Raw genomic sequence first — 13,132 nt, 5'->3', positions numbered from 1 at the left:
CAGAATGTTAATAAATTCGGTAGCTTTGACATACTTTGTGGGACTTACTGTCAGTAAATACCTTGTGGAAAGACTTCTGTTGTTTATTTTTCTGAACGTTTTAGTTTACAGGCAACTAGATACTTTGGATTGAGTCATATAGAGAATATAAAGTCAGAAAACTTGGAGATGAGGTTCAACCTGGCCACTTGCTGGGTGAACCTAGGTAAACTTAATAATTTTAGGTTGGAACTTTATTCAGTTGTGTATAATGTTGAAAGTAATATTATTTCACTCTGTAGTCCTCAAATTAGAAGATGTTGTTACGTTAGGAAATGATTTGATTTGTTTAAGTAAATGTACATCAATTATGTCCTAAATATTAAACATATAACATTTTGCATAGTAATCATATTGATATGTATTATATTGATATGTCAAACTACTTGATAAAACAATATTTTAATTGCAAATATTAAATGTCTATAATGAATTTACAATAGGTGACTTCATTCATAACCCTAATTTGAAATTCCTTTCTATTTCATCTTTATCCTATTAGGAAAATTGTATTTCTCCTTTTAAAACATGGTCTTGTTTTACTGATAGAAATTGTAAACTTGCTAACTAGACACCTCTTTCATCCACAGCTGTCAGAAAGTAGAAAGAGTTATTTATTATCCACCCATTTCAAGAGACTTCATTGTATTATTTAATTTCATTTATAGCATAATTACTCAAGGAATGGATTGAATTAAAACTGCCTGGGATTCATATCTTGATTCTACCACTTCTGTGTAAATTTAGATAAATTACCTAACATTGTCAAAGTCAGTTTTTTCATGTATAAGTAAAGTACTTAATATAGTTTCATGGAAATTAAAATAGAACTCTAAATATAAAATTCTTCATCCTGTAACCATATCATTTAGTAAGTATACTACAGCCGTTAGTTATTACTCAAATCTCCATTACATAATCATATATTTATATGCTGTTATCTTTTTTGTTATACATACCATTCGTTTATGTTATTCCCATAATGTTTATGTTTTTTCATCTTTAGCTTAAAGCCAATTTTAGTACATGTTATAGATATATAATATAAAGGGAAAAACATATACATTATTTGAAGTAGGTTTTCTAGTGTTTCTTCAAAAAAAACTTTTAAAATATAGAAGACTCGTTACACATATGTATATAAACTCTGTACACTGAAGTAAAGTCCAAACTTAGCTTGAACAATTTATTTGTTTTAATAACCTCTATGTATATTAATGAAAATGAAACCATCAAAGTTACAACGTCTTTAATGTAATGTTTCATCACAGGTTCATTTCGGTAGCAGCTAAGTTGTGTTATGGATGCCCTGGGGGATGGGAACTATACTGAAGTGACAGAGTTCATTTTATTGGGCTTAACTGATGATCCAATCCTTCAAGTCATTCTCTTCATGATCATCCTGTGTATCTACCTGGTGACCATATTCGGCAATATCAGCACAATCATTCTTATCAGAATCTCTTCTCAGCTCCATCATCCTATGTATTTCTTCCTGAGCCATTTGGCTTTTGCTGACATGGGCTTATCATCTTCCTTCACACCCAATATGCTTGTAAACTTCCTGGTGGAAAGAAATACCATCTCCTATTTTGGATGTGGCATCCAATTTGGTTTTGTTGCTTTCTTTGGGGCAGCTGAGTGCTTCCTTCTGGCCGTTATGGCATATGATCGCTTTGTGGCAATCTGCAGCCCACTGCTTTATTCCACCAAAATGCCCACACAAATCTGTGTCCAATTGCTTCTAGTAACTTACATAGGTGGTTTTGTCAATGCTTGCTCTTTTGCTTTTTGTGTCTTTTCTTTAGTCTTCTGTGGACCAAATCGAGTCAATCATTTTTTCTGTGATTTTGCTCCTTTAGTTAAACTCTCCTGTTCTGATGTCAGTATCCCTGCAGTTGTTCCCTCATTTATTGCTGGCTCCATCAGTGGGTCTACAGTGTTTGTCATAGTCATCTCCTACATCTGTATCCTCTTCAACATCCTGAAGATGCGCTCCACTGAGGGGCGCCACAAGGCCTTCTCCACCTGTGCCTCACACCTCACAGTGGTCACTCTGTACTATGGGACAATCACATTCATTTACGTGATGCCCAAATCCTACTACTCAACTGACCAGAACAAGGTGGTGTCCGTGTTCTACATGGTGGTGATCCCCATGTTGAACCCCCTCATCTACAGCCTCAGGAACAATGAGATTAAGGAGGCTCTGAGAAGAAAACTTGCTAGAAGAATATTTTCTTAGTGAAGACTATTATTTTGTAGGATTTGATGTAATAATATACCATAAATATAATTATAAAAGGAGATTGGGTGTCTGTGGTCTCAATATTTCAGTCCTTATGTCAATTGCCAGTGTGGAGCTTTTTAGTAAAGATAGGGGGTGAATTTTCAAATATCAAATTGTAAATCAGAAGACCATTGTGAGTAAGCTTTAATAAACTTAAATTAAATTTAGAATTAGTTACACAAATTGGTTAACATGAAACAGTACGGAATCTGCTGAAAATCCTAAAATTTTATTCATATCTTTTCAAAAGTTGTTCTCTGCTGTAAGTTATAGTTATTGTACCTGTAAACCTTTAAGACTGTGTCCATTTTTAACTTCAGCTTATCCTGAAATGAGTGTGATAATTACAGTTATGATTGAGTACATTCTGAGGGGAAATGACCGAGTGGAACCAGACAGTAAAATGACTGGAGACATTCTTCTTGTAGTAAGGTCATCTGTTGGTAACGGGCATTTTTGGACTCATAAATCTGACCTGTGTTCCTGGCCACAACCTCCAGCCTCGTGAAAGGGGGCCCCATGAAAAAATAAGATGAGATGCCCCTAACCAACCTGTGAATTCTTTCTGGTCAAAGCAGGTGACTTTCCTGTGGGAATAATCAGGGTTCCTGAACTCCTCAGGGACTCAGTGGAACAGACTCTTGGAGTGCCTTGTTCATGGTCAGACTCTCATCATATTAAGGAATATTGAGGGAGCTGGATGGTGTTTCTCCTGTGAAGCTTAATTTACCTCTAAATCCTGATAACTACCACATTTATTTTTCATTCCCTACGCTTTACTTATTTTGTGAGACAAAAATTTTTTCGTCTATTGAAATTTTAACACAAAGTGTCTAATACTAAAGTGATTATCTCCTTCCATCCTCAACTGGCTCCCCTCCAATGTTCTGTATCCCATAACGAGGCACCCTCATTCAATCAATTTATTGATTCAGAAATCTGAGAGAAATTTATTTATATTCCCCCCTCTACCTGGCTACAATGGTTCACATAGTTGTCCAATCTGAGTCTAAAATTTATTTCCTATTGCTCTTACTTTTCATGATCAGTACTTCTATTTCAAGCTACCAATTCATATATTTATTTTATACTAGTACTCCTGTAATAGCTAATTATGTGTCATCTTGGCTAGGCTATGGTGGGCAGTTGTTAGGTCAAGTACCAGTCTAGGTGTTGTTGTAAAAGTATTTTTTAGATGTGATTAACATTTAAATCAGTAGACTTTGAGTCAAGCAGATTACCCTCCTTAATGTGGGTGGCCCTCCTTCATCAGTTGAAAGCCTTAAGAGAAAAAAAGAGACGTCCTCTGAAAAACAGGGATTCCCTCTCCTGTCTTTGGATTCAAGTCTGCAACCTCAGCTTTTACTGGAATTTCCATTCTGCTGGTCTCTGAGCCTCCAATCACATTTAGCATTCCACCTACCCATCAAGTTGTGGAGGCTCTGTCTAACATAGGTACATCTGCCCTGTGGATTCTGGAACTGGCGGCACCCACTATTGTCTGAGAAAATTCCTTTAAAAAATAATTTGTATCTTTTCAATCCTGTTTCTCTAGAGAATCCTGACTAATAAGAACCCCAACCAGTTTTCACCTTCCCGTTCTTACTCTCTTCTAATTCATTCTCCATACACCAACCATGGCCCTAAATCTCAGTAGATTAGTTCCTTTGTTAATATCACCCAAAGATCTTAGAATAAAGACAACAATTCTTAATATGGCTTACAAAGTCTTGCATATTGCTCCTATTTTATTTCTCTCTCTCATCACTTTTCCCATAGTCCCTAAACACCCAAACTCTAGCAATCAATTATTGGTCTTCATTTAAAATCCTAAACATGTCCATCCTCTTTGCTGCCTCAGGACCCTCTCACATGCAGTACCTCTACATGGATGCATTCCCCCCCCCGCCTCCCCCCCCCCGCCAGGTAACACCTTCTTATGCTTAAGTACCAATCTAAATGTTGTTTCCCATCCTCTTGGAAGCCTTCCTGATGCTCAGAATCAAATTAAGGACACCTGTTATCCCCCATAGACCCCCCCCCCCGCCGCGTATTTTCTTTGGAATAGTCACTGCACTTGTCATTACAGAATCAGTATTTGTTTCCTCTACAATGCTAGAAGCTTCATACAGACATTACAATGTCTTTCCTCTTTCCCCATGTATCTAGTTTTCACATAGTTCCTGGAACATAGTAAGCATAAATGCATATTTGAAATGAATGAAAGAAAAATTAATAAATGAATGGATGGCTGAATGAAGCATTTGCTCTTGCATGAACCAATGACTGTGTTTCCTTTGAATCTGTTGAATGTCAGCCTCATTCAAGTGATTGAGTGTTTGTGTCAGACCCTGGTACAACTGTGAAAGGCCTTTTTATTTTTCTATTTTTTTTGGTGAGGAAGATTAGCCCTGAGCTAACATCTGTTGCCAATCCTCCTCCTTTGGCTGAGGAAGATTGGCCCTGGGCTAAGATCCGTTCCCATCTTCCTCTACTTTATGTGTAGGATGCCTCCCACAGCATGGCTTGATAAGCAGTGTGGAGGTCTGCACCCGGGATCCAAACCTGCGAGCACTGGGCGGCTAAAACAGGGTGCGCAAACTCAACCACTATGCCACCAGGCTGGCCTGTGAAAGACTTTTACACAAACATATGCTCTCTACAATTACGGCACTGCCTCTGCACTGTTTAATTCAGACTGGCAACTAGAATCTCGCCTAGTTTAGTAAAAATTTTGTAATCACTATCTGCTGAAGATCACATATATCCCTCATGTGTTTATATTGTAGTAGAGTTAGAAGATCTAGAAGCCAAACGTTAGTAATGGCAGTAGTAGCAGTACCAAGAGCATTAGCAATAGGAGCTATATAATATGAGATTGCCCACTACATTCCAAGTACTGTTCCCAGCGATTTACAAGTATTGACCCAATTAATCTTCAGAATAACGCTATAAAGCTTTTTTTTGTTGGTGTTTTTATTTTTTTGCTGAGGAAGTTTAACTCTGAGCTATCGTCTGTTGCCAATCTTCCTCTACTTTATATGTGAGCCGCCACCACAGCATGGCCACTGATAGACGAGTGGTGTAGGTCCACTCCTGGGGAACCAAATCTGGGCCGCCAAAGCAGGGTGAGCTGACCTTAAGCACTAGGCCACTGGGCCCGGCCCAAGTTTTATTTTTTTTTTCAATCCTTATTTACAGAGGATGTAACTGAGACACATAAAGTTTAACCAAAAGCTCAAGGTCACAAATATTGTCTTAATACCTTGACTTCTTTTAGGGCATATACTTTCTGTGGAAGGGTGGAGTGAGGGGCTCTTTGAGAGTACTTCACCACTAAGGGACTTTCATTTGTCCCTGACACATTTCATTATAGCCAACCCCTTCTGTTCAAAGTAAACATGGAGACTTCTACATCTGGCTATGTCAGGCTAACTTGTATTACACTAAGTTTCTGGCTCAAAATAGGTAAGAAGGTGGATAAATATCTTTAAATCTTTGAAGGCATAGACTTGCGGTTCCATTGAAGATGAAGTAGCTCTATTCCTCTAGGTCCTCTTTATTATTACTAAAAATACCCCTAGATGTCACACAACAAACAAGCTTAGGAAGAATCTGAAAGGAGGAAGAAGAAGGCAGACTCCTGGGCCTTATGGACCTGAGGAATCACATAGCGGTGAGTCCCTGGGTTTTCTTATTGCTTCCATATATCCTGGAAAGGATGCTGCAGGAGCCTCCAATCTAGAACCAATAAGAGACACAGACAAAGAGAGCTCAAAGAAAAGCTTGTTCCTTCTAGCCAAAGAACTGGGAAAAGGGTGACCATAGCAGAATAGAAAACCTTTTGGCATTACTTGCCTTATACTAGACAAACACCAATGGAAAAATTGTATCTGCTTCTCACTCCCAGGTTTCAGTAGGGCCATGTAGGGAGCTTATCTTCACTCCACCCACCCTCCAATTCTCCTGCCTGGGTAGTGTCAGTGGAGTTCAGTGTGTAAATGAGCCTCCTCTGCCAGCTGGCAACAGTGAGACTTGAGGGAGTATGGAGGGGGGCTAGTTATTAGTCTGCTCGTTCTGCTAGCATTCCCCCCCAAACTTCTGTAGATGAAGCAGTGGGGGTCTGAGCTTCCACCTCCAGCCCGCAGCAACAAAGCAGTGTGAACCAGCTCTCCACTTCCCCCTTCCCCATTGGGCCCCAATAAGGAGCTGAGCTTTATTGGAAACAAGGAGGCATGCAAGTCACGGTCATACTATCATTGGGAAAGAAACAACAGGGCAGAGGGGGGAACTGAATTTCCATCTGATTCATCTGCAAGGAGGCAGTGTGAGTCAGCACTCCCCTTTTGCCAGAGTTGTGTCAATAGTGCTGAGCAGGAAGCTGAACATCTACACTCACCTAGAGGTTGCAGAGATACCTCAACAGAAGAACTTCCTTCTAAAAAAAGATTGAATATGATCCAGAGTCTCATAATACAATATCCTAAATGTCCATGATACAATCAAAAATCACTTTTCATACCACGGGTCAAAATTACAACTTCCATGAGTAGGTACAATATATGCCAACACCAAGGTGAATAGGATGCTGAAATTATGTGACAAGGATTTTAAAGCAGCCATCAAAAAAATGCTTCAGCAAGCTATCATTAAATTTTTGAGACTAATGAAGAAAATAGGAAATTTCATCAAATAAATAGACATTGTAAAAAATAACCAAATGAAAATTCTAGATGTGAAAATACAATCACTGAAGTTAAAAGAAAAATCTTGAAAGCCTCAGACAGAAAGGAATCATTTCTTATTGGAAAAAGTAATATGAAAGACAGCAAGTTTCTCATGAAACCACAAAGGCCAGAAGGATGTGGCACAATATTTTCCAAGTACTAAAAGCAAAGAATTTCGAAATATAAATTCTACATCTGGAAAAATAGCCTTCAAGAATAGAGGAAAACTAAAGACATTTCAGATGAAGGAAAGCTAAAAGAATTCATTCCCAACAAATATACCTTTAAGTAATTGTAAAAGAATTTCTCTTTTCAGAAGGTAAATGATAAAAAGAAGACTTGGAACTCCAGTATTTAAAAAATGCATAGAAGAGAATGAAAATTTTAAAAGGCAACCTATGAAAACACATGAGAATCAGGTAAACCAGTCTGAGAGGGAAAGTAAATGCTTACATTACTGAAGAGGAAAGGTCCTAGAATATGTAAAATACTCTTGAAAGAGAAGACTCAAGTGGGAGGAATCAATCTACTTGATATGAAGGCTTACTATAGAGCTACAGTCATCAGGACAGTGTGGTGCTGGTGGAAGAACAGACACACAGATCAATGAAGCTGATTGGAGAACCCAGAGAAAGACCCACACTACTATGCCCAACTGACATTTTCAAAAGGAGTGAAAAAAAATGAAGCAGACTAAAGAACCCAGAGAAAGACCCACACTAGTATGACCAACTGACATTTTCAAAAGGAGCAAAAACAATCCACTGAAAGATGGAAGCCTTTTCAAAAATGGTGCTGGAGCAACTGGACATCCATGGAGTATGGAAGCCCCTCAACCTAAACCTCACACTTTGTACAAGAATTAACTCAAAATAGATCATAGACTTAAATGTAAAATGTAGAACTATAAACTATAAACCTTTAGAAAAAAAATAGGAGAAAACATTTAAGATCTAGGTTAGTCAAAAAGTTCTGGGAATTGACACTAAAACTACAGTCCATAAACAGAAAGATTCATCAAACTACTGTCATGAAAGTACTGTGTTCCAAACATGTCGTGGTTCATTTATTGCATGCATATACATATTTATATACACATAAATGCATGCACATACAAATTTAAAAATATTTTAACCCTGTATCCTGTTTGTACTAGGAAAATGGTGATGTCAGGGTATATATGGTAATTGCATAATATTTTAATTGCCTTCTATACCAAATGAAGATTTTATTGGAAGTACTCCCCTTTTTCCACCTTTTTTTTGGTGAGGAAGCTTGGCCCTGAGGTAACATCTGTGCCAATCTTCCTCTATTTTTGTATGTGGGACACCACTACAGCATGGCTTGATGAGCAGTGTCTACGTCCTTGCCGAGGATCTGAACCCACAAACCCGGGGCTGTGGAAGCAGAACATGCAAACTTAACCACTATGCCACCAGGCCAGCCCCGCCTTTTTCCACTTTTATTTATAAGCAAGCTGTAAATTTTTAAATGTTCAAGGTTCTTTTATTTACCATCTGTACAACAAACCTATTGCATTGTCTACAACCTTCCTTAGGGCTTCTGCATTTCTTTGTTTCTTAGACTGTATACTCTGGGATTAAGCAGAGGTGTCAGCACTGTATATGTCACAGCCATCAGCGTATCTTCACGGAATGAGTCACTGTCCTTGGGCCTCAAATAAACAAAGCAAGCAAATCCATAGTGGATGCACACTACAGTGAGGTGGGAGGAGCAAGTCGAGAAAGCCTTATACTTCCCCTTTGCAGAAGGCATCTTCAAAACTATAGACCAATGAAGACATAAGAAATCAAAATTAAATAAAGCTGGACACCGACAGAGAGGCAGGGAGCAAAAAAATTTAACCACTCCATGATACAAAGTATAATCACATGCAAGGGAGACCACAAGTGAGATGTCTCAGAGGTGCTGGATGGTGTTGGAGTCACAGAAAGACAAATTGAATACAGTGACGATGATGCACAGAGAAACCAAGAACCCAATCACCTAAGAGGCCAAAATCAGCTGAAAGCAGATCTTATGGGTCATTTGGATGGCATAATGCAGTGGGTTGTGAATGGCAGTGTAGTAGTCCTAGGACATGGCAGGCATGATGAAGCAATGATCGCCTCCTAAGCCTAAGACAAAAAACATCTGTGTGACAAGCTCAGGAAGAGAAATGGTCTTGGTCTCTGAGAGCAAGTCCACCAACATGAGGGGGAGGGTTACCATAGTGGTACAAGTTTCTGAAAGGGACAGGCCACAGAGGAAAAAGTACATGGGAGTGTGAAGGTTGTAACTGAGGTCGATGGCCAAGAATATGGACATATTTGAGCTAGGATGGTTTCTTGGGAGAAGAAAACCGCCACAAAGAGGAGACTCTGCAGGTCTGGGAGAAACCCCACAGAAGAAATGTGCTCCCTGTGGTATGATTGCTCATCTTCCTGGTAGACACAGCAACTTTACTCCAAAGGTGCAGAGGTTCTTGAGATTAAGACTCTGGATGATTGTAAAAAGATGCATATGCACTGAAGTCACCTAGACTTTAATCTAGGGCACCTGGGCAAGTTTCAGACAACTCTTCATGGGAGATCCTGAGAAAGGGATGCTAAATGCTCCTGACTGAAACTCAAGTTCAGGAATCAGAGTGATGAGAATGATTCTAGTATGAGAATCTGTATAAATGACATGCAGTGGGCCCAAATATCTTCTTGGATTCTACTCACAAAAGCACTTTTTATCTCTCTCTTTTCAATCAAGATCTGCATGTAAGAGGAAAAATAGGAATAAAATTGCTTTGTCTGACCCACTGGATTTTGTGATGCCACATTTCCTAATGCTTTTGGGATCTAATGGTACCTCAGTACTCAAGAGTACTTAATAAACTGTTGTTTGAATGACTAAAGGAATTCAACACTTTGTATCATTTAAAATGAAAATACCACTTAAAAAGTTTAGGAGCATCAGTGAAATTTTCCAAAGGGACTTTGACTTTTCTTTCAATGACATCCTATTTTCATCAGTACACCACCATGAAGCAGCATCAGGTGATAATCATGACAATGACTAGACAATGCAAATGAATTTAACACGTAACTTCTACTGGTTCCTATCCATGGTAATAATAAGAGTTTGAGATCCACGATATCATTGCTTCTTGATACATATCTATTATTTTTAAATTCTTAAGAACTTCTCATTGACATCCTTTTCCGGATGCCTAATATAGTGTAATGGACTAGCTTGGAGTCAAAATGTTTTTGGAGGTACTGTCTTATTCTGGAATGGCATATTCTAGTCATTGTGTTTTAACGAACTCTGGGATTTTCACAAAACTTCCATGATATTTTCTAGCAGGTATACGTGTTATGTGGTTTGCTTTGCAGTACAGAACAGAATAGAATCAACCCACACTTCTCAGATTAATCGGCAAATTATATTTCTATTTCGATTGTTCATTCAACATCCAATCTCTTAGGAGGTGAGGGCAGAAAAGTGATATGAAGACACCAGGGAATTTTGATTTTAACTTCTGTCACTGCTAAACATTTTTCTTATGACCCTGATATACACATTTGCCACATTGATTGGAAAGTTGTCAAAGATCTTCATTGGAGAAATGTCCACTGAAGTCTTAAGTCCATTTTGTAATTTGGGTACTAGGTTTTTGGCTATTGAGATGTACGAGTTCCTTAGATATTTTGGAAATTAACCCCTTATCAGAGATAAGGTTTGCAAATATTTTCTACCATTCAGTAGGTTGCATTTTCACTTTGTTGATTGATTCCTCTTCTTTGCAGAGGCTTTTTAGTTTGATGTAGTCCCACTTATTTAGTTTTGTTATTTTTTTGCCTGTACTTTTGGTGTCATATCCAAGAAATCATTGTCAACACCAATGTCATGAAGCTTCCCCCCCCCTGTGTTTTTCTTGAGGAGTTTTATAGTTTTGGGGCTTATATTTAAGTCTTTAATATACTTTGAGTTGATTTTTGTGTATGGTATAAGGGCCCAACTTCATTGCTTTGTATGCAGATATCCATTTCCAACACCATTTATTGAAAGGACTATTCTTTTCCCATTTGTAGTCATGACACTCTTCTCAGGGATCATTTGACAGACTATGTGTGAGTTTATTTCTGGGCTCTTTGTTCTATTTCATTAGTCTATATATCTGTATATATGCCGGTACTACACTGTTTTAATTACTGTAGCTTCCTAATACACTTGAAATCAGGGAAGTGTGATGTTTCCAGTTTTATACTTATTTCTCAAGATTTCTTTGGCTGTTCTGGATATTTTGTGTTTTGAAACAAATTTTAGAATTGAATTTTCCATTTCTGTAGAAAATGCCATAGAGATTTTATAGTGATTGCATTGAATCCAGATACGGCTTTGAGTAGTATAGATATTTTAACAATATTCTTCCAATCCACGAACAGTGGGTCTTTCTATTTCTTTGTGTCTACTTTAATTTCTTTCATCAATGTTTCGTAGCTTTCAGGGTACAAATCTTACACCTTCTTGGTGTAAGTTTATTCCTAATTATTTTATTATTTTCATTCTATTATAAATGGGATTGTTTTCTTAATTTCCTTTTCAGATATTTCATTGTTAGTGTTTAGAAGAGCAACTGATGTTTGTATGTTAAGTTTGCATCTTGTAACTTTACTGAATTCTTTCATTAATTAAACAGTTTTTTTCTGTTGTTATTGTTGAATCTTTTTGGTTTGGACATAAGTTCATGTCATCTGCAAGTAGAGACTGTTTTGCCTTTTCCTTTTCTATTTACATGACTTCTTTTTCTTGACTAATTTCTCTGGCAAGGACTTCCGGTCCTATGTTTAATAGGCAAGAGTGGACATTCTTTCCTTGTTACTGATCTTATAGGAGAAGCTTCCAGTTTTTCACCATGAGTATGGTGCTAGCTGTGGGCTTATCATATACGGACTTTATTACATTGAGGTAAATTTCTTCTATATGTGCTTTGTTGAGTTTTTATCGTGACAGGATGGTGAATTTGTCAAATACTTTCACTGCATATATTGAGATGACCATGTGATTTTTATCCTTCTTTCTGTGAATGTGGAGCGTCACATTAATTGATTTGCATATATTGAACCATCCTGCCATCCTAGGGAAAATTCTCACTTGGTCATGGTGCATGATCTTTTTCTTTCATGTGCTGTTGTGTTAGATATATTAGCATTTTGTGGAGGACTTTTCCTCTTTGTACAATGTACAGCAGGGGTATTCACCTGTAGTTTTCTTTTATAAATTGTTTTTGTATGGCTTTCTATGAGGGTACTGCTGGTCTCACAAAATGAGTTTGGAAGTAGTCCCTCTTCAATTTTTTGGAAGAATTTGAGAAAGATTGGAGTTAATTTTTCTTGAAATGTTTTGTAGAATTCATGACTGAAGACATCTGGTCTTGAGTTTTTCTTTGTAGAGAGATTTTTTATTACTGCTTTAATCTCATTATTATTGATCTATACAGATTTTCTATTTCTTTATGATTCAGACTTGGGATATTGTATGTTTCGCAATAAACCCAAATATTTTTCTAGTTTCTCTGTAGTACAAAGCCAAAGGTAGATAAATCTGTGTTTTGTAATTAATGTCTAATTTTTTATCTTTTGTGGAAATCACCTAGATACACAATAAATTTCTATCATTTTACTTAATTTAACAAAATAATAAGATTTCAAGTCACCACAAGGTTTTGAAGTTAAGTACATATTTCATAACACATAATTATTGTTAAAATTTCACTCAAAAACTTTTATCTTACTTACATTTATTTAGTTTACTTATTTCCAATAATTATGTTTAGTTTCCCTACAAAAACTTCATGACACATTAGACAAAATCCGCTATCATTCTAAGCTATTATTTTTGCTGACAAATTTTGTAACAGAGAACATGACTTATTTGATTAATAAACCCAGTTAGATTGAAGGCTGCATGTCTGCATCATATTCACTGCTGATAACTCTAAAGACATGCTTATTTCAATCAAACCAACAAACTTAAATAAGCTTTCATTTACCAATGATTATTTCATATCACATCAACTTGA

At 37.2% G+C, this 13,132-nt stretch overlaps 1 protein-coding gene and 1 pseudogene across 1 annotated transcript; one reads left to right on the top strand and one right to left on the bottom strand.

The window, feature by feature from the left end:
- The first annotated feature begins 1,339 nt into the window (after window positions 1–1,339).
- Window positions 1,340–2,284, top strand: LOC131408839 (olfactory receptor 5P76-like). The gene has a single exon (XM_058545899.1). The coding sequence runs from the start codon at window positions 1,340–1,342 to the stop codon at window positions 2,282–2,284; it is 945 nt and encodes a 314-aa protein (XP_058401882.1).
- Window positions 2,285–8,543: 6,259 nt separating this feature from the next.
- Window positions 8,544–9,496, bottom strand: LOC131408831 (olfactory receptor 10R2-like; annotated as a pseudogene).
- Window positions 9,497–13,132: the final 3,636 nt, after the last annotated feature.

Source organism: Diceros bicornis, chromosome 7 (genome assembly GCF_020826845.1).
Source record: "Diceros bicornis minor isolate mBicDic1 chromosome 7, mDicBic1.mat.cur, whole genome shotgun sequence".
Classification (NCBI taxonomy): Eukaryota; Metazoa; Chordata; class Mammalia; order Perissodactyla; family Rhinocerotidae; genus Diceros; species Diceros bicornis.
Note: the sequence above shows the minus strand (reverse complement) of the source record. Positions and strands in the feature narration are given on the sequence as shown.

Coding starts and splice junctions, on each gene's coding strand:
- LOC131408839 (XM_058545899.1), top strand. CDS start 1,340: ATGGATGCCCTGGGGGATGGGAACTATACTGAAGTGACAGAGTTCATT.